Source organism: Aegilops tauschii, chromosome 1, assembly GCF_002575655.3.
Source record: "Aegilops tauschii subsp. strangulata cultivar AL8/78 chromosome 1, Aet v6.0, whole genome shotgun sequence".
NCBI classification, from domain to species: Eukaryota; Viridiplantae; Streptophyta; class Magnoliopsida; order Poales; family Poaceae; genus Aegilops; species Aegilops tauschii.
This window is the reverse complement of record NC_053035.3, coordinates 401,324,620-401,346,376: the sequence shown is the minus strand read 5'-3', so window position 1 is coordinate 401,346,376 and position 21,757 is coordinate 401,324,620. Positions and strand designations below refer to the sequence as shown.

Sequence of the window (21,757 nt, the reverse complement as noted above, 5' to 3'; positions counted from 1 at the left end):
CACGCTGAGCCGTCTTGATGATGTCGGTGCAGATGTCCGGCTCAGGGCCCGGTTCGCCGATCTTGTCGATGAAGACGTGGATTCCGCCGAAGGGGACCCGATACCCGTACTCAATTGAGCCGGCCTCAGAGCCCCAGCCTGCGTCATCGATGTAGAGCTTGCCGCAACGACTCTTGGTCATCCGGCCCACAGCGTATCTCTTGATCCCTTCAAAGCTGCCCTTCAAGAACTCAAAACCACTGTGCGCAGGCCCCACGGTGGGCGCCAACTGTCATGGAATTGTCACGGCAGATGTCCTAGTGGAAGGACTTAGTTGTGGAGCCATCATGACGAGGTTAGCTTAAAGGGGTTAAATGGGACAAAGGACGTGAGGAATTTATACTGGTTCGGCCCCTTGCGGTGAAGGTAAAAGCCTAATCTAGTTTGAGGTGGTATTGCTAGGGTTTCGATTACAACGGAGCGAATACGCTTAGCCTGGCTCTCGATCTGTTGTTTCTTGCTCTAAGCCGCTGTCGGGTCGTCCCCTTATATACACGGGTTGACACCCCGCGGCTTACAGAGTCCCGGCCGGCTCATACAAACGTGTCCGGCTCGGTAACTTATCTTACATGCCTTACAATACAAGTCACATATACATGGCGGTTTATACTCACAGGCCTTAAGCCGCCTTTGGACTTTGGGCCTTTTAACAAGCCTACCATGAACCGCCATCTTCAACATATTCACGGGCTTGGTTTATGAACCGTCATCGGGATAACCCGGCCCCTCCTGGGCGGATCATATCCAATAGTCATATCCCCAACAGTATTTATTTGAGTTTTGCGATTTATTTTATATCATGTCCACCCCGGACATGATTTGGGGTGTGGCCGCACGTTGGATGCACCGACACGGCAATGGCCTGATCCGGACATGGGCTACCCTATTGCCGCCCCAAATGGACGAAAGCAAACCGAAGTGGACGTCTGTTTGGGATCGTGCGCTGGAGTTGGCATAAAGCAAGCTGAGGTTGCCATGGCATTGGCTAGGAGAGAGCTGAAACAACTTTTTGTCAGGGAAGATGCAGCCTCCTCTGCAAGCGCTTGTTCCACTCTGCAAGCAACACTCTTTTTTAGCCTGGACCGCCAAATCCGATGTAGAGGGTTGGAGCAACCGTCCAGAGTGGAGCGTTGGTCAATGTCCTAATGACGTTCGGGCCGAACTGCCGGTTACCTGAAGTTCGGCCCTTATCATTTGGCAAACAGAAACAGAGTATTTTTTGCTGAGAAAAAAGCACGGGTGGTAATGAATTTGAATTTCGAAATTCGAACTCACCTTTTTTTGAGAGTACGCCAAAGGCGTACCATACCTTTATAGAAGAAGAGAGCAAGTGTAATTTACAAGGGTTACAAGAAAGAAAAGAGCTTCCTAAGGGAAGCGCACACCCTAGGGCACCCAACTAGCTAGCCTATGCCAACACTCTCACAAAACGAGCCATAACCTCCTCCACCCAAGCCCGCCAGTCTCCATTCTTTAAGCTCCGCGATGATGGCAAGGGCCAGCTCGGATGCGGTCTTCTGCTGGTTGATCCGGTGAAAAACTCTGGCATTGCGTTGCTTCCAAAGAGCCCATGTGGTTGCGATGATGACCGTGTCAAAGCCGCGCTTGAATGTTTTTATGAAGTTAGTCCTCGTGGCCAGCCACCAGTCAAGAAGAGTGTCCTCCGGTCTGGGGACGCTACCGCTGAAGCTCAAAGTCTAAAAAATGTAGTGCCACACTTCCCTAGCATAAACGCATTGAGTGAGGATGTGCTCCGCATTGTCCTCATCTTGGAGACATGTGAAGCAGGCGGACGGAGCATCCTGGAGTCCATGTCTGAATCTCCTGTCAGAAGTCCAAATCCGGTGCTGAACTGCCAACCAAATGAAGAGTTTGCACTTCAGGAGAGCCCAGCTTCTCCAAATGCAAGTGGCAAAGGGGGATCTTTCAGCGCCTTGGCAAAGACGATTGTAGGTGGACTTTGCAGTATAGGATTCGGACGGGTCAGCTGGCCACGAGAAGGTATCGTCCCTAGTGGGGTCGCGATTGATCGTACTGATCGCGAGATTGAGATGTAAAAGCTGCATGTGGCCAACAAAGTTGACTTCTCCACTGATGTCATGCAGCCATCGCCCCTCCAAGAGCCCATCCTCGACCGTGCGGCGATTGATCGTACGCGTGTCCACTAGAGCGTGGATGAGCGGTGCGATGTCCTTGACCGCAAAGCCATGGATCCATCGATCTCTCCAGAACAAGACCTTACTGCCCTTCCCCACAATGATGTGCACCATGCTGTCAAAAACCTCCCGAGCCTCTCTGTCGACCGCCATGGGCAGTCCTTGCCAAGGCCTGTCAGGATCCGTCTTCTGAGCCACTCCCATCGAACTCTCAAGGCCAACCCTTGCAGTTGTAGATTAAGAACGCCCAAACCACCTTGCCAGGTCGGTTTGCAAACCGAATTCCATGCCACGAGGCATTGACCGCCATTCACTTTCTCCTTGCCAGCCCAGAAAAATGAGCGCATCCATTCAAAAACCCAAGCTGGAGCCTCCGCGATCATGAAGTGATGTATGGGTTTGGCCGCGATGACCGACTTAACGAGCACCAAACGTCCAGGGTGATGAATAAGCCCTCTTTGCCAGGCTGGGGCGAAGCTCTTGGCTTGGTCGATCATGGGCTGCCAATCGGCCCTCGAAAGCTGTCGAATGGCAAGTTGGAGACCAAGGTATTTGCACGGAAAGTTGCCCAAACGACAATGCAAGATGGACTGCACCCGGTCTCGGTCGCTGGTATCCCCATGGATCAAGATGGCCATCGACCTATGATAGTTGATTTTAAGCCCAGAGGCCTCCCCAAACACATGTAACACTGATCTGACAAACGTGAGGTCCAGCTCCTTTGGCTTAACAAATAAGACCACGTCGTCTGCGTAGATCGATACCGACTGATGAGCATCGATGCCCGGAAAATTTCCAATAACACCTAAATTGGCAGCCTTGATCATGACACCTAAATTTCCATGGCGATGACGAATAGCAGGGGAGAGATAGGATCCCCCTGCCTAAGGCCCTTGACATGAGTGAAGCTTCTGCCGGGAACTCCATTGACAATCACTTTGGTGGTGGCGGTCCGTAGGAGAATAGAGATCCAACTGCACCACTTTTGGCCGAATCCTTTGCTCCTCATCACATCCATCAGGAACGACCAATTGAGCGAATCAAAAGCCCTAGAGATGTCAAGTTTCAAAAAAGCGATGTCCGCCTTGCGAGCGTGTAACTTCCTGGCCACTTGCCTGACAAGAAGGAAATTGTCGTGCAGGTGCCTCCCACAAATGAAAGCTGACTGGTTGGCCGTGACGATTTCTTTCATTCTTCGGCGTGCTCTCATCGCGAGTAACTTGGCGAAAATCTTAGCCACACTATGAGGGAGGCTAATTGGCCGAAAATCTCCAACCTCCTCCGCGTCCGGCTTCTTCGGAATAAGGACAATGTGGGCTCGATTAAGCTTTCCGAAACCACGACCATCTCCAAGACAGAGGTTAACAAACACCGCCATGATCTCATGCTTGATGATGGGCCACGCCTTCTGATAAAAGGCCGCGGTAAACCCATCCGGCCCTGGCGCCCGCTCCGGGTGCATCTCTTTGATCGCGCTCCAAACTTCCTCTTCTGTGAATATAGCGTCCAACTCCGAGAGGTCAAGCTGAGCCATATCCAAGAAACCAAGATCGACGTCGACGTCGCGGGCTGAAGCCTGCCCCAACAACTGTTCGTAGGCATCCGAGAAGATCTCCTCCTTTCTCTCTTACTGCGAGACCAGCTCTCCATTGTGCCTGATGTGAGGGATGAAGTTTTTGGTTCTCCTTCCGTTGGCCACCGCTTGGAAAAGCTTGGTGTTGGCATCCCCTTCACGAATCCATCTCAAGCGAGAGCGCTGTCTCTCAATGGTTCGCTGGAGAGAGGCCAAACCCAAAAGCGTGTGCTTAAGAGATCTTCTCAGCCACCTCTCTCTCCAATCAAGTTGACGGGACTCCATCGCTCGCTCCAGTCTGAGGATGACAAAGTTGGCGATCGCCATATGGATTTTGATGTTGCCAATCTTACGCTGGCCCCAGGCTTGCAGGGCTGAGGCGGTGTTCCTAAGCAGCGCATTGAGCCTCTTGAAAGGGTCAACAGTGTCATCCTCACACACCCAGGCGTCTTTCACAGCTTGCTCAAAACCCTCCAAACGAGTCCAGCAGATCTCAAACCGAAACCTACGCTTTGGGCAGAATAGGGCAGAGGTAGACAAATGAAGTGGCGCATGATCCGAGATATTGGAGGAGAGAGCTTGAAGCAGCACATCCGGAAAGTTGAGCTCCCAATCCACCGAGACCAGGACCCGGTCGATCTTAGTCATCACCAACTGATCTCTTTCATTAGACCAAGTGAAACGCCTACCATGCATGTATAACTCCTTAAGCTCATTGTTATCCACGAACGCCTTGAACTTCCTCATCATGCCCCTGTTAAGGTTGGAATTGCTCTTCTCGTTCGCGCGAATGATCATATTGAAGTCGCCAAGCACCATCCACGGCCCCGGAGACACATCCCTCCTATGTTGTAGCTCAACAAGAAACTGAGTCTTAAGCTCGTCCCCTTGGGGGCCGTACACCGCCGATAACCACCACTCCAAGCCATCCTGGCTATGAACCAACCCAGAGAGGAAATTTCTGTCAAAAGTGATATTGCTGATAGATAAATGCGCACTGCTCCACCCCAAGAGGATGCCACCCCTAGTGTCCAACGCCGGCAAGTAGGCGAACCCATCAAATGATGGTCCAATGCATTGCATAACCAAATACGGGTCAAATACATCTATTTTTGTCTCTTCGAGACATACAAGGTTAACCTTAGCATCGACAACGAACTCCCGGACAGCGTTCCTTTTGGCGGGGTTATTGAGACCCCTCACATTCCAAGACAACACTTGGGGATTCCAATCCATGAGAAAGGAGGAAACACCCGAACACCCACCCAAAACGAGCGCAATCAAGCTACGCTCAACACCTCCAGCACCAGAACACGCATCAGGGGTCGGCGGCACCTCCTTGCCAAACAACGCGGCAATCACCCTCACATGCTGCTCCCTTAGAGGGGAGTCGAAGATCTCGGCTAGCTCGGCAATGGTGTCCTCGTTACCTTCCAAGTCTTCCGGGACCAACCCAAGAGCCTTCATGAGAACATTCTCGGCCTACGTGGCCTTGGACTTGGTGGCTGGAGCCTTCTTGGTGCTTCTCGTGGCTCTTCGTGGAGTATAAGGCTCGGCTTCCGGCCTGAAGGAAGATTGAACCTCCAAAAGGAGTGGTGGTGGCAGCTTCCGAACCAAGGCGTTGCAAAACCACTTCAATTTGCCAAAAGCGATCGCCTCCTGGGGTGTCATCCCCCCATCTCCTCCCTGAACCAGTGGTTGCATGGCTCGATGGACGTAAGAATTGCCCAGGACGAGAGCGCGGTTATCAGAAGCCGCCACGTGTGCCCGCACGTCCACACACCTTGGAGAAGAATCGCCAATCATATGCGGGCCCTCCTCCCGCACCGAAATCTCAACAGGAGCAAGCATCTCGCTGCTGTGGCCAATCACATCCTCCGCATAGGGTCCCACCTTGGCCAACCCGGGTCATGCACCGCTCCAAAGTCGTGAGCCTGGCCCACCGTCTCCAGAACCGGGGCCACGAGGGGCGCGTCCATCGGTGCAGGCGGGATGGACACCGGGCACGACTCCACATGTGGCTCGGGGCGCGCCGGTGATGGGATCGACTGGATAGACTCCAGCCGAGCAGTCTCCATCGCGGGGCCCATCTGCTGCGACTGAGGAGGCCCGCATTGCAGCACAGGCTGAACCACCAGAACTCTGCCACCCGTGACATCCTCCCCGGGCCCGACCGGCAAATGCGGGCCAATAGCCTCCCTCTCTTGATCCTTGACCAGTTCCAATGCTCTCGAACTTTCATCTGAATCCCTCTGGACCAAAGGTTGAGCACCAGCTGGCAGCACTGGAGAGGCCGCGATACGCTCATGCGCTTCGTCCCTCATGGGTGAAATCGGAGCCGGAGCATTGGCGCACACCTGATTTGAAATGACGGCGGTGGTTCTGGCTGGCGCCACCGCCTGGCTACCCGTTCCCCCTAGCCGGTCAAAAGCGGACTGACGTGAGGTCAGCCTATCCTGAGGCGCTGGCCCACCTGACGGACCCACGAATTGCAACGGCTCCAGCGGAGGAAGCTGCCACGCCACCGGCTCCCCAACTCCGGCAACCACGGCGGCGGACGACCGGCCGGTCACCGCGCCCGCACGGCTGCACGAGTTATCACCACGCTGATCGCGCACCCCCAAATTGCCAGTCACATCTGTGCGTCGACCCTCCTCTACCCAAATCCATGTCAGAATCAGGCATACCACTCTGACCGCTGCCAGAAGATGCACCCGTGAGAAAGAAAGGCTCCTCGCCGTCGGGGAAGGCGGTGACCGTGGCCAGGTGAATCAACACACGATACTGCAAAGTTTTGGGCAAGAAGGCCTCCCGCTGCTCCTCTGGCTCCGGCACTGCTAACCACCTGCGCGTGGGGATCGACTCCGGATCCGCCGTCCAAGCAATCAGCTTGAAAGAAGCCAGATCAGACCGCGACGAGGACTCTGGCGCGATGGAATCGATGAGGCACGAATCACCCAGCAGTCTCTCCACGACATCCAGCTCCCAAGCATGGGGGGGAATCCCTTCCAACTCTAGGCTAACCTTGGTCCTAAGCGCAGCGAACACCGCCTGATTTTGCCTGATCCATCGCCTGAACGCCAACCTCTGCCCTCTGAACTCCAGCACCGGCTGCAAGCCAACCCTGACTCGGTCCTCTTGCCGCGCAAACACGACAAGGAAGTCCTCAGGCGAGAATCTGTGGACGGAGATTCTGTCAGGCGCGATGCCCCTCTTCTCTTGCAGCGCCCGAAACACCAGCTCAGGCGAGAGGTCGGACCGGTCGCCCCCAATGTAGACCACCATGGCGTTGTGGAGTCTGCCCTTGAGCTCGGCCATGGCCCTGGTTCTCCTGACGACGCAGATCTCAGACGGCTCCGACTCCAAGTCAGCCGCAACCTCCAGACGCGGCGGTGCGGGATTCGGCCACGCCGCCGACAAACGAGCAGCCATGGGCGACGGAGAAGGGAGCGGTGGAGCGCGCTGCACCGACGGAGGCCTGGACGGGCCCGCACGCAGCTCCACGCGTGCACCAGACGAGCGTCTGGCCACCTTAGTGACAGCATCCCACCGGAGCTCCTCGGCCGGCGACAGACTGCGCGGCCTCTTGCACTGGCTGGCGACGTGGCCAGGCAATCCGCAGCGATGACACACCACCTGATTCGTACAATCCTTGAGGAAGTGCCCCTTCTCTAGGCACTTGAAACAGCGGTCCCTCATCTCCGGCGAGACCTCCGAGCGGCCAGGCGACGGGCCTCGCGGGGCCTCCCCCGGCGGCCGCTCCTCATGGCGGCGCTTCCAGAGAGATCTCTTGGACGAAGGCGCCGGCTACCAAGACAAGATCCGCCGCGCCGGGCCGCCCTCGAGCCCCTCCACGGGCCCCGCCGCCGGAGCCCCGGCCCTGGACGAGCTCTCCGTCGCCGAAGAGGACGAGAGCCCCAGGCCGGAGACGACCGGCCGCTCGCCCTGAAAAGACGAGTGCACGGAAGGCGGGCTGGAGGCCATGCGGACGCCAGGGATGGAGGGAGGGAGACGCACCACGGCCAGAAGGAGAGGGAGGGTGGCCGCCGTAGCCGGAGTGGCTGGCGGCAGGGAGGTGGACGCCGGCGTCGGAGTGACGCACGGCGGCGCGGCACACACGCACGCTCTCTCGCTCTCTCTCCTCCACTCGCTCTATGGGTTTTTGAACTCACCTTTCTCGCTGTCGTCTTCTCTGCGAGACCAGGGACCCCCTCGTGCCAGAGCCGCCCGGACCGAGTACATGTGCACCAACCAAACCCCCTTCCTTCTTTCCCATCCCCGTACCGTCTCTCTCCACCACGGCACCATAGACAGATCGCTCGCGGCCGCGAGGACAAGCTGCGCAAAACCCTCCCCCCTCTCCACTCCAGTCTCTGCCCCCAGAAGCAAAATGCTCCGACACGTCGCCGGCGCCGTGGCGGCGCCCCTCCGACGCTCCCTCTGCACGGCGGCCTCGCGCTCGCGCCCTCCCTGGGCCCTCACCTACAGGATGGCACCGCTGGGCGCGCCGTCGCCGGGCGCGCGCCCGTCCTTGGACCACCACGAGCCCCCCTGCGTCTCCCAGCTCTCCGTCCCCGCCCACCTGGCCGACGGCATGGACTTGGCCGCCGTAAGCATCCAGGCCGCCAGCTGCGACGGCCTCCTCCTCCTCGATTTCGCCGGCACCCTCCGCGGTGACCGCGACTACGGCGACAGCCTGCCCGCAGTGGCTGCTTTTGCCGCCGCCTACGAACCGGGCGTCAGGCGCTTCGTCTGCAACCCCCTCAGCGGCGAGCTGTTCCGCCTCCCGCTCCCCAGCATGGATGCCGAGAAGACGACCATGCCCTTCGGCCTGCTCACCCAATCCAACGGCTCCCACGGCCCGCCGGACAGGTTCGTGGTCGCCCAACTCTGCCTCCGGGAAAGGGACGGCCAAAGGGTCGTGCGCCGGTTTCTGTCCGAAACAGGGGAGTGGGACGAGCCGCCGCTGTCCGTCCCGGCCGAGGCCCCGGGCTGGCGCGCCATGCCCCTCCACGAGGTGGTGGCGTTCGGGGACCGGCTGTGGTGGCTCGACCCTTACTTCGGCGTCTTCTCTGTCGACCCATTCACTGACCGACCGGAGCATGGCTTCGTCGTGCTGCCGCGCCCGCTGCCCAACTTTGACATGGAGGTGCAGCTGGAACTGTACCGGCTCTTGGGTGTGAGTGAGGGGAAGCTGCGCTATGTCGAATTGACCATCAAGGAGCCGTTTATGCTCTACTCGTTCTCGCTCGACGATGAGGGGTCCTCCTGGAAGCTAACACATGAGATGAGAATGAACCTGGTGTTGCCTGACAAGTCTAGACCACGGTTAGACCAAATGCCGTGGATTTCTGCAATTGGTCCATTCAATGCCAACATATTGTACTTCCAGCATGGTGAATTTATTAGTGCTCTCGACTTGGCTGAGGGAGAAAGGATTGGGAGGAGTGCTTTTCTAGACAACATCAAATCTCTGTACCACGGCTTTGTGCCCCTGATACTCCCGGCATGGCTCCCCAGGGCAGGTATATATCGCTCCTTTGACATGCATGTTTGATTCTTTGGATATTGAAGCTTCGAAGTTTATTGCACTTTAATTGTTAGGGTGCACAGGTTTTAGTCAAACATATTTTTCAATTCATGTGCTTGGAACCTTTGTGCACAGCATGGATATATTTGTTAATTGACCCGAATTGTATCTGTATTGAAGTTTCTGAAGGGGGTGATTTGGTGGCTGATATTTTTTTTTTAAAAAGGAGGAGGACCCCCGGCCTCTGCATCTGGGCGATGCATACGGTCACTTTATTAATTATTCTCATAAGACCTTACAAAGTGATACAACAGTAAGACTAAAGCCACCGTCTATGCAACAACTGTCGCTACTCCTATCCAATTGATGAAGGGGCGCTGATAGTCTGGGCCTAATACCAAACAGACATCGCAATCAAACCTAAACATCTAAGACCTGAGGTCCTAACCCGGACGCATGCCGGGTATGGGGCACCTACCAGACCGGCGCACTCCTCAACCAGGACGCCTGCCGGGTATGAGGCCGCCGCAGCCACCTGCCACCAATCCATCTTTAGTGTGTACTGCTGTACCACCTTGCCCGGCCTCTCTGCCATCGACGCCACCACAGCGCCTAATAACGGCACCCTCCTGCGCGAGTCCCTCGCCACACATCGGGCGCCGAGTCTTCACCGCGCCACGCCGCCGAGAAACGCCACCATTAATGTGCAGGATGAAGCACCGCTCCACCAATTATTCCGTCCACTGGTCCCTCGAGCCCGTGTACACCTCCAAGAATGACGCCACAAGAGGAAAACGACGCAATAATGCCGCCGTCATCCGATCTACTGATCTAGGGTTTTCCCCGGAGGTAGCAGATAGTGCCCTGGAACTTCTCAACAGCGATGCCTTCAACAAGGGAACGACACCGAAAAGTGCCGCCATCGCCGGCCTCGGCAGCAGCCGCGAGCAGGTCTTCACCCAGATCTATTCCAATGGCCTCCATCAAGCGTCATGTGCACGGATCGTCCACCACCGCGGCCGCTGCATCGCTCGTCGCGAGACCACAGCCACCGACACAACCTCCGCCGTTCGGAGCCGCCGCCCGGGATCCAGCCCTCGCTGGCCGCCAGAGCGAAACCAACGAGCCCCATCAATGGCGGCGCAGCCGCATACCGCACCGCGAGAACGCCACCATAGCGTCATCGCGCCGACCGCACGCCGCCGCCAGGAGCGCCCGCTGCCATGCCGCCGTGCCCCACGCTAGCCCAGCGCCTTCCATCGATCTGGCCGTCCCGTGCCAGCCAAACGACGAAGGGGAGAGGTGTCCCGCCGCCGCCCACGCCAGGCAAGCTTCGCCGGCCGGCGCGCCTGAGCGGCGGCGAGGGGACTGGAGGAAGAGGGGGGACGGGAACCGGCGGCGGCGGGAGGCCTCCCCTGTCGCCCGCGGGAGCGGCAGAGGAGGTCGATCCACTTTTTTCAGGACTGGAGATCCACGATGTCTTGCTGTAGCCGGTGTATAGCGGTGGCCGATATCTTAAATGTTGTGTAGACTTAATCATTTCATATAGGCTCATACGTTTCAGAACTAAACCGGCCATGATTAGAAGTGGTCTATCCTGAACTTAAATTCTGCGGGCGGAATTATGTATTACTAGAGAATCCGGTGTATTTTGTTGATTGCACTGTACATGTGATATATCACGTAGAGTAAAAATGTTTTTCTTCTCTATTTAATGTCTAACATATATCTGTACGACTGTCATGTTAAATGCCTAGCAGTATTTTCTGATCCAAATCTTGCTGTGATGAAGAAACATATACATTTGTGTTTAAGTTCTTGTATCTATGGAGATAACTGAAGGAACACTTTCGAGCAAGACAACCAATTGCACAACTAAGACTTTGGCAGACATGCTGGTTCGTGTTGACAAAGACCCGAGAAATTGATGCCAGCTAACTTATCTTTGGTAACTCATCTTAATAATTCTTTCTTGTTTGGGTACCACTTATTATTTCCATTCGATATTTAGTCTTATATTTTCCTTTCTCGTGTTCGTTCTGCGTATCTCGTATACTTGCAATGTGCTACTTCTTACTTGTAGGAGCAAGTAGTTTGATCATGTTTCCGAGGGCATGTTTGGATGGTAACCAAAACTAACTGTATCAATTTTTTTGTCGTAGCTGAAATTTTGGCTCTTGGTTGGATTATTGCCAATATTTTGGTATGCATATACACTCTAGCAACGCCAACTCTAATTCATTTTTCTTGCCAACATTGGCCAAACACATGGGCAACCAAAACCTTAGCCACATTTTTGAAGGGTTGGCTTGGCCTCAGACAAAACACATCCCAAGTCACTGTCAAATTGGTTGTATTAATTGTCCGATCCTTATACTACAATAATATTGTTATCCTATTGAAACTTTTTTTGTTGAATCATGTTCAGTCACATATGCCTACGAGATAATGATGGTGTCTTATTTCTGGATTGATACGTGAATTTTGGGATTATATACTCAAATTTGTAATTAAATAAATACTTTTTCTCAAATGCACTGCATTTTAGGGGGCCTGGGGGTGGAAGCATGCTGTTTTTTCACTTGTATATACTGTCTTCAGTGCTTTTGTACGGGAGTATTGTCTGAGCTACGTACTCTAGTACCAACTTGACCCATTTTTTATCGAAAAGAGGGGAAAGTCCCTCGGCCTCTGACTTAACCCAATACCCAGACATAACTAATATGAGGAAAGGCTACAAGTTGTCCTGCCTTTCACCTTGATCAGCCTTTTCTTTTACTAGTCACTAATCCTGATATGTTATTACCAAATCAAGGCTGGACTGAAGTATGTTTCTTGCTAGTATCTCTTAAGAAGTAACCTTGCTGTGTTTGAGATTTGCAAAAACAAGCATACAGTGTTGTATTCTGGTATGTGTATACCATGTTTTTCGGAGAAAAGTATCCAAGAGAATATTCTGGTATTTCTGTCTTAATGTCTACTCTTTTGCCTTGCAGATTCCTTACAATGGACCGACAACTGAGCTGATGGAGGTACTGGAAGACATGAATTCTCATTTTGGGGAAATTCTGGGTCAATCTTGGCATGCTTCGTTTGCTGACGCGCTCTCTGGACCATGTTCTTGGCGCACCAGGTAAATAGAATGGCTGCATTCCATCGGCAATTTAGATGGAACAGTCTAACAAATGCACTGTTACGTGCAAGGCACGATGCTTATCTTCTCTGCATAATGTTATTTGCACCGAAGTGTTTAGTTTTCGCCGGTTCGCTTTGCTCGTCTCTGAGATCAAAGGATGTGTTTGATCGGATTGTTTTGGTGTGCTCTTTTTAATCTAGAATACAATGACCTGAAGAATACTCTTTCCACTGGAAAATGGGCGATTTTTCCTGGTCTAAATGTTAGTTTGGTGCTATTGACCGGAGTTTAGGCCATCATTCGTAGTACGAGTACTACAATTTGCTTTCCGAATATATTGACGTATAATCCATCGAATAACTTTTGTATTCTGGTTAATGGTACACGTGTCCAGAGGCTGTGTCCACTGTTTGGTTATTCCTTGGAACGTTGTTGTTCTCAAGAACTACACTGTTTAGTCAGGCACTTCAGCTACATGTGAGTCAGCTGAATTTCGAATTCGGGTCAGTCAATTTTGAATGAAGGAAGGAGAAGGAAGGGCCTTGCCGGAGAGAAGGAATGGTCTCGCTGTCATCACCCCATTATCTATCTTAGGGTTTAGGATGGGAGCGGTGGTGGACGGCGGTGGTGGGGCTTCGTCGAAGAAAAAAAAATGAACGCGGGCGGGCCTAGAGGGATGGCCGGGGTAGCGGCAAGACCGCCGCTGGGAACGGTTCAGGGAGGGCGGTGCAGCGAGGCGGTCGCGAGCGGCAGTGGCCAGTGGTTCGGCCGGTGGCACATTTGGTGGGTGAAAGAAAAAGTTTGGAGGTAGAAGAAGCAATCTGCACCGTTTATTTTCCATCCAACGGCTGAAACGTTATCGAGTGACCCAAATTCGTTTTTCAATCGACTGACGTCTAGCCATTCCCTTAGTCGGGGATTCAGGATAGGCCTGATGGGGTTCTCGCCCTGTTCCATCACCTGCGCTGGTCGTTGTCGGGAACTGTGGCGTGTGGGCGGTCAAGGATTTTTTTTGGCAGCTAGAATATCGTGGAAGACTTTTTTTCACGAATACGCAAAGATTGCGTATCTTTTCATTGATAGATATGAGAGAATAATAACATAGATGATAAATGGTGAGGGGGCACCTGTTGGGGAACGTAGTAATTTCAAAAAAATTCCTACACACACGCAAGATCATGGTGATGCATAGCAACAAGAGGGGAGAGTGTCGTCTATGTACCCTCGTAGACTGTAAGCGGAAGCGTTATGACAACGCGGTTGATGTAGTCGTACGTCTTCATATCGACCGATCCTCAGTACCGAACGTACGGCACCTCCGCGTTCAGCACACGTTCAGCTCGGTGACGTCCCACGAACTCACGATCCAGTAGAGCTTCGGGGAAGAGCTTCGTCAGCACGACGGCGTGGTGACGGTGTTGATCACTAGTAGAAAACAGGGCTTTGGTTCGGCCAGAAAAGAGCATTAATCCCGGTTGCATTACGAACCGGGACTAATGTGAGCATTAGTCCCGGTTCGAGCGGCTAGGGCACCGTACAGGCATTAGTCCCGGTTCAAATGGGACCTTTAGTCCCGGTTGGTACCACGAACCGGGACTAAAGGGTGCGATGCCCATTAGTACCGGTTCGTGGCACCAACCGGTACTAAAGGTTAGACCTTTAGTCCCGGTTCGAGCCACCAACCGGTACTAATGGGGTTTGAAACATTAGTACCGGTTCATGGCACGAACCGGCACTAAAGATCCCATTTTCAAACTCTACCCCCTCCCACCCCTGGATCGCCTTTTCAGTTTTGTAAAAAGCAAAAGAAAATGATAAAAACTTCAAAAATTAAAATCCTTCCAGATGTAGTTATGTTACTACATGTACTAGTTAGGAAAATTTAAAAACTTAAATTTGGACATGTTTTGCAAAAAGTGTAGGGAAAATGTAAAACGGCTATAACTTTTGCATACGATGTCAAAAAAAAGTATAATATATCAAAATGTTCAGCACGAAAATCCGCATCCGATTTTGACCGCCTACGGCCTGTTTGCAAATTTTTAGAATCCTCAAATTCTAAAAGGAAAAAAAGTTATGCTCAAATTCCTGGGTTTTTTTTGAATTTTTGTTAAATCTGGTCAAACTATGGTCAAACTACTTATTCAAGAAGTATTAGTGTTACTAAATAATTATTCAAGAATATTAGTGTTACTAAATAATTATTTCGGTTTTTTTGAATTTTGGTCAAATCTGGTCAAACTGTGGTCAAACTAATTATTCAAGAAATATTAGTGTTACTAAATAATTATTTCAGTTTTTTTGAATTTTGGTCAAATCTGGTCAAACTATGGTCAAACTACTTATTCAAGAAATATTAGTGTTACTAAATAATTATTGTTTTTTAGAACAATAGTTTCAAACTCAAACAGTGAAATGTGTGACTTCATGCTCAAGCTAAATTCCTGAGGGTTAATAGGACTGACATCTTACTATTGTCAGGAAAACAACAAGTGCAGACTTGGAAACGAGGGAGAATAGAACCTTGAAGTTAAGCGTGCTCAGGCTGGAGTAGTGAGAGGATGGGTGACTGTCCGGGAAGTTAGATGATTTGGAATGATGAGGGGTGATTAGAGATTAGAGGTTAAATTGAGCAGTGATGAGGGGTGATTGGAGATTAGAGGTTAAAATAATTCAGAAATTTGAAAATGAAAAAAATTCAAAAAAAATCATAAAATTTCCTTTAGTATCGGTTGGTGTTACCAACCGGGACTAAAGGTGGACCTCCAGGCAGCGGCCACGTGGAGGGCCTTTAGTCCCGGTTCGTGTAAGAACCGGGACTAAAGGGGGAGGCTTTAGTAACGACCCTTTAGTCCCGGTTCCAGAACCGGGACTAAAGGCCCTTTTTCTACTAGTGGATGAAGTTACCGACACAGGGCTTCGCCTAAGCACCGCTACGATATGATCGAGGTGGATTATGGTGGAGGGGGCCACCGCACACGGCTAAGAGATCAATGATCAATTGTTGTGTTGGGGTGCCCCCCTGCCCCCGTATATAAAGGAGCTAGGGGGAGGCAGCCGGCCAAGGAGGAGGGCGCGCCAAGGGGGGAGTCCTACTCCCACCGGGAGTAGGACTCCTTCTTTCCTAGTAGGAGTAGGAGAAGGGGGAAGGGAAGGAGAGAGGAGGAAGGAAAGGGCCCGCCCCTCCTTGTCCAATTCGGACTAGAGGGGGAGGGAGCACGCGGCCTGCCCTGGCCGGCCCTCCTCTTCTCCACGAAGGCCCAATAGGCCCATTACACTCCCCGGGGGGTTCCGGTAACCCCCCCCCCGGTACTCCCGTATATGTTCGAAACCTCCCGAAACACTTCCGGTGTCCGAACATAGTCGTCCAATATATCGATCTTTACGTCTCGACCATTTCAAGACTCCTCATCATGTCCGTGATCATATCCGGGACTCCAAACTACCTTCGGTACATCAAAACACAAAAACTCATAATACTGATCGTCACAGAACTTTAAGCATGCGGACCCTACGGGTTCGAGAACTATGTAGACATGACCGAGACACGACTCCGGTCAATAACCAATAGAGGAACCTGGATGCTCATATTAGTTCCTACATATTCTACGAAGTCTTTATCGTTCAAACCGCATAACAACATACGTTGTTCCCTTTGTCATCGGATGTTACTTGCCCGAGATTCGATCGTCGGTATCTCAATACCTAGTTCAATCTCGTTACCGGCAAGTCTCTTTACTCGTTCCGTAGTGCATCATCCCGTGACTAACTCACTAGTCACATTGCTTGCAAGGCTTATAGTGACGTGCATTACCGAGAGGGCCCAGAGATACCTCTCCGACAATCGGAGTGACAAATCCTAATCTTGATCTATGCCAACTCAACAAGTACCATCGAAGACACCTGTAGAGCACCTTTATAATCACCCAGTTACGTTGTGATGTTTGGTAGCACACAAAGTGTTCCTCCGGTATTCGGGAGTTGCGTAATCTCATAGTCATAGGAACATGTATAAGTCATGAAGAAAGAAATAGCAATATACTAAACGATCAAATGCTAAGCTAACGGAATGGGTCAAGTCAATCACATCATTCTATAATGATGTGATACCGTTAGTCAAATGACAACCCATGTCTATGGTTAGGAAACATAACCATCTTTGATTCAACGAGCTAGTCAAGTAGAGGCATACTAGTGACACTCTGTTTGTCTATGTATTCACACATGTACTAAGTTTCCGGTTAATACAATTCTAGCATGAATATAATAAATATTTATCATGAAATAAGGAAATAAATAATAACTTTTTTATTGCCTCTAGGGAATATTTCCTTCAGTCTCCCACTTGCACTAGAGTCAATAATCTAGTTCACATCGCCATGTGATTTAACACCAATAGTTCACATCGCCATGTGATTTAACACCAATAGTTTACATCACCATGTGATTAACACCCATAGTTCACATCGTCATGTGACCAACACCCAAAGTGTTTACTAGAGTCAATAATCTAGTTCACATCGCTATGTGATTAACACCCATAGAGTACTAAGGTGTGATCATGTTTTGCTTGTGAGAGAAGTTTAGTCAACGGGTCTGCCACATTCAGATCCCTATGTATTTTGCAAATTTATATGTCAACAATGCTCTGCATGGAGCTACTCTAGCTAATTGCTCCCACTTTCAATATGTATCCAGATTGAGACTTAGAGTCATCTGGATCAGTGTCAAAACTTGTATCGACGTAACCCTTTACGACGAACCTTTTGTAACCTCCATAATCGAGAAACATATCCCTATTCCACTAAGGATAATTTTGACCGTTGTCCAGTGATCTACTCCTAGATCACTATTGTACTCCCTTGCCAAACTCAGTGTAGGGTATACAATAGATCTTGTATACAGCATGGCATACTTATAGAACCTATGGCTGAGGCATAGGGAATGACTTTCATTCTCTTTCTATATTCTGTCGTGGTCGGGCTTTGAGTCTTACTCAATTTCACACCTTGTAACACAGGCAAGAACTCTTTCTTTGACTGTTCCATTTTGAACTACTTCAAAATCTTGTCAAGTTATGTACTCATTGAAAAAACTTATCAAGCATCTTGATCTATCTCTATAGATCTTGATGCTCAATATGTAAGCAGTTTCTGTTGGGGAACGTAGTAATTTCAAAAAAATTCCTACGCACACGCAAGATCATGGTGATGCATATCAACGAGAGGGGAGAGTGTTGTCCACGTACCCTCGTAGACCGAAAGCGGAAGCGTTAACACAACGCGGTTGATGTAGTCGTAGGTCTTCACGATCCAACCGATCAAGTACCGAACGCACGGCACCTCCGAGTTCAGCACACGTTCAGCTCGATGACGTCCCTCGAACTCCGATCCAGCCGAGTGTTGAGGGAGAGTTTCGTCAGCACGACGGCGTGGTGACGATGATGATGTTCTACCGACGCAAGGCTTCGCCTAAGCACCGCTACGATATTATCGAGGTGTAATATGGTGGAGGGGGGCACCGCACACGGCTCAAAGATCGTTGATCAATTGTGTGTTGAGAGGTGCCCGCCTGCCCCCGTATATAAAGGAGCAAGGGGGAGGCCGCCGGCCAAGGGAGGAGAGGCGCGCCAGGAGGAGTCCTACTCCTACCAGGAGTAGGACTCCCCCCCTTTTTCCATGTTGGACTAGGAGAGGAAGGGGGAAGAGGTGGAGGGGAGGAAGGAAGGGGGGCGCCGCCCCCTTCTCCTTGTCCTATTCGGACTTGGGGGGGGGGAGGGGCGCGCGGCCCTGCCCTGGCCTCCTCTCCTCTCTTCCACTTAGGCCCACTAAGTCCCATTAAGTTACCGGGGGGTTCCGGTAACCTCCCGGTACTCCGGAAAAATCCTGATTTCACCCGGAACACTTCCGATGTCCAAACATAGGCTTCCAATATATCAATCTTTATGTCTCGACCATTTCGAGACTCCTCGTCATGTCCGTGATCACATCCGGGACTCCGAACAACCTTCGTTACATCAAAACATATAAACTCATAATATAACTATCATCGTAACGTTAAGCGTGCGGACCCTACGGGTTCGAGAACTATGTAGACATGACCGAGACACCTCTCCGGTCAATAACCAATAGCGGAACTTGGATGCTCATATTGGGTCCCACATATTCTACGAAGATCTTTATCGGTCAGACCGCATAACAACATACGTTGTTCCCTTTGTCATCGGTATGTTACTTGCCCGAGATTCGATCGTCGGTATCTCGATACCTAGTTCAATCTCGTTACCGGCAAGTCTCTTTACTCGTTCCGTAATACATCATCCCGCAACTAACTCATTAGTCACAATGCTTGCAAGGCTTATAGTGATGTGTATTACTGAGTGGGCCCAGAGATACCTCGCCGACAATCGGAGTGACAAATCCTAATCTCGAAATACGCCAACCCAACAAGTACCTTTGGAGACACCTGTAGAGCACCTTTATAATCACCCAGTTACGTTGTGACGTTTGGTGGCACACAAAGTGTTCCTCCGGTAAACGGGAGTTGCATAATCTCATAGTCATAGGAACATGTATAAGTCATGAAGAAAGCAATAGCAACATACTAAACGATCGAGTGCTAAGCTAACGGAATGGGTCAAGTCAATCACATCATTCTCCTAATGATGGGATCCCGTTAATCAAATGACAACTCATGTCTATGGCTAGGAAACATAACCATCTTTGATCAACGAGCTAGTCAAGTAGAGGCATACTAGTGACACTCTGTTTGTCTATGTATTCACACATGTATTATGTTTCCGGTTAATACAATTCTAGCATGAATAATAAACATTTATCATGATATAAGGAAATAAATAATAACTTTATTATTGCCTCTAGGGCATATTTCCTTGAGTCTCCCACTTGCACTAGAGTCAATAATCTAGATTACACAGTAATGATTCTTACACCCATGGAGTCTTGGTGCTGAACATGTTTTGCTCGCGGAAGAGGCTTAGTCAATGGGTCTGCAACATTCAGATCCGTATGTATCTTGCAAATTTCTATGTCTCCCACCTGGACTAAATCCCGGATGGAATTGAAGCGTCTTTTGATGTGCTTGGTTCTCTTGTGAAATCTGGATTCCTTTCCTAAGGCAATTGCACCAGTATTGTCACAAAAGATTTTCATTGGTCCCGATGCACTAGGTATGACACCTAGATCGGATATGAACTCCTTCATCCAGACTCCTTCATTTGCTGCTTTCGAAGCAGCTATGTACTCCGCTTCACACGTAGATCCCGCCACGACACTTTGCTTAGAACTGCACCAACTGACAGCTCCACCGTTCAATGTAAACACGTATCCGGTTTGTGATTTAGAATTGTCCGGATTAGTGTCAAAGCTTGCATCAACGTAACCATTTACGATGAGCTCTTTGTCACCTCCATAAACGAGAAACATATCCTTAGTCCTTTTCAGGTATTTCAGGATGTTCTTGACCGCTGTCCAGTGATCCACTCCTGGATTACTTTGGTACCTCCCTGCTAAACTTATAGCAAGGCACACATCAGGTCTGGTACACAGCATTGCATACATGATAGAGCCTATGGCTGAAGCATAGGGAACATCTTTCATCTTCTCTCTATCTTCTGCAGTGGTCGGGCATTGAGTCTTACTCAATCTCACACCTTGTAGTACAGGCAAGAACCCTTTCTTTGCTTGATCCATTTTGAACTTCTTCAAAACTTTGTCAAGGTATGTGCTTTGTGAAAGTCCAATTAAGCGTCTTGATCTATCTCTATAGATCTTGATGCCCAATATATATGCAGCTTCACCGAGGTCTTTCATTGAAAAACTCTTATTCAAGTATCCCTTTATGCTATCCAGAAATTCTATATCATTTCCAATTAGCAATATGTCATCCACATATAATATCAGAAATGCTACTGAGCTCCCACTCACTTTCTTGTAAATACAGGCTTCTCCAAAAGTTTGTATAAAACCAAATGCTTTGATCACACTATCAAAGCGTTTATTCCAACTCCGAGAGGCTTGCACCAGTCCACAAATGGATCGCTGGAGCTTGCACACTTTGTTAGCTCCCTTTGGATCGACAAAACCTTCCGGTTGCATCATACACAACTCTTCTTCCAGAAATCCATTCAGGAATGCAGTTTTTACATCCATTTGCCAAATTTCATAATCATAAAATGCGGCAATTGCTAACATGATTCGGACAGACTTGAGCATCGCTACGGGTGAGAAAGTCTCGTCGTAGTCAATCCCTTGAACTTGTCGAAAACCTTTCGCAACAAGTCAAGCTTTATAGACAGTAACATTACCGTCAGCGTCAGTCTTCTTCTTGAAGATCCATTTATTTTCAATGGCTTGCCGATCATCGGGCAAGTCAACCAAAGTCCATACTTTGTTCTCATACATGGGTCCCATCTCGGATTTCATGGCCTCAAGCCATTTTGCGGAATCTGGGCTCACCACCGCTTCTTCATAGTTCGTAGGTTCGTCATGGTCTAGTAACATAACCTCCAGAACAGGATTACCGTACCACTCTGGTGCAGATCTTAATCTGGTTGACCTACGAGGTTCAGTAATAACTTGATCTGATGTTTCATGATCATTATCATTAACTTCCTCACTAATTGGTGTAGGTGTCGTAGAAACTGATTTCTGTGATGATCTACTTTCCAATAAGGGAGCAGGTACAAATACCTCATCAAGTTCTACTTTCCTCCCACTCACTTCTTTCGAGAGAAACTCCTTCTCTAGAAAGGATCCATTCTTAGCAACGAATGTCTTGCCTTCGGATCTGTGATAGAAGGTGTACCCAACAGTCTCCTTTGGGTATCCTATGAAGACACATTTCTCCGATTTAGGTTCGAGCTTATCAGGTTGAAGTTTCTTCACATAAGCATCGCAACCCCAAACTTTAAGATACGACAACTTTGGTTTCTTGCCAAACCATAGTTCATAAGGTGTCGTTTCAACGGATTTTGATGGTGCCCTATTTAGAGTGAATGCAGCCGTCTCTAAAGCATAACCCCAAAACGATAGCGGTAAATCAGTAAGAGACATCATAGATCGCACCATATCTAGTAAAGTACGATTACGACGTTCGGACACACCATTACGTTGTGGTGTTCCGGGTGGCGTGAGTTGCGAAACTATTCCGCATTGTTTCAAATGTAGGCCAAACTCGTAACTCAAATATTCTCCTCCACGATCAGATCGTAGAAATTTTATTTTCTTGTTACGATGATTTTCAAATTCACTCTGAAATTCTTTGAACTTTTCAAATGTTTCAGACTTATGTTTCATTAAGTA

At 50.1% G+C, this 21,757-nt stretch overlaps 2 protein-coding genes across 2 annotated transcripts; one reads left to right on the top strand and one right to left on the bottom strand.

The window, feature by feature from the left end:
* Positions 1–3,822: 3,822 nt before the first annotated feature.
* Positions 3,823–5,235, bottom strand: LOC141034581 (uncharacterized). Its single transcript, XM_073506316.1, has one exon. It carries the CDS (start codon positions 5,233–5,235, stop codon positions 3,823–3,825), a length of 1,413 nt encoding a protein of 470 aa, XP_073362417.1.
* Positions 5,236–7,750: 2,515 nt separating this feature from the next.
* On the top strand, positions 7,751–11,445 carry LOC109781023 (uncharacterized). The gene is made up of 2 exons (XM_020339601.2): positions 7,751–9,293; positions 11,141–11,445. Exons 1-2 carry the CDS (start codon positions 7,751–7,753, stop codon positions 11,224–11,226), a joined length of 1,629 nt encoding a protein of 542 aa, XP_020195190.1. The 3' UTR covers positions 11,227–11,445.
* The last annotated feature ends 10,312 nt before the right edge of the window (positions 11,446–21,757 follow it).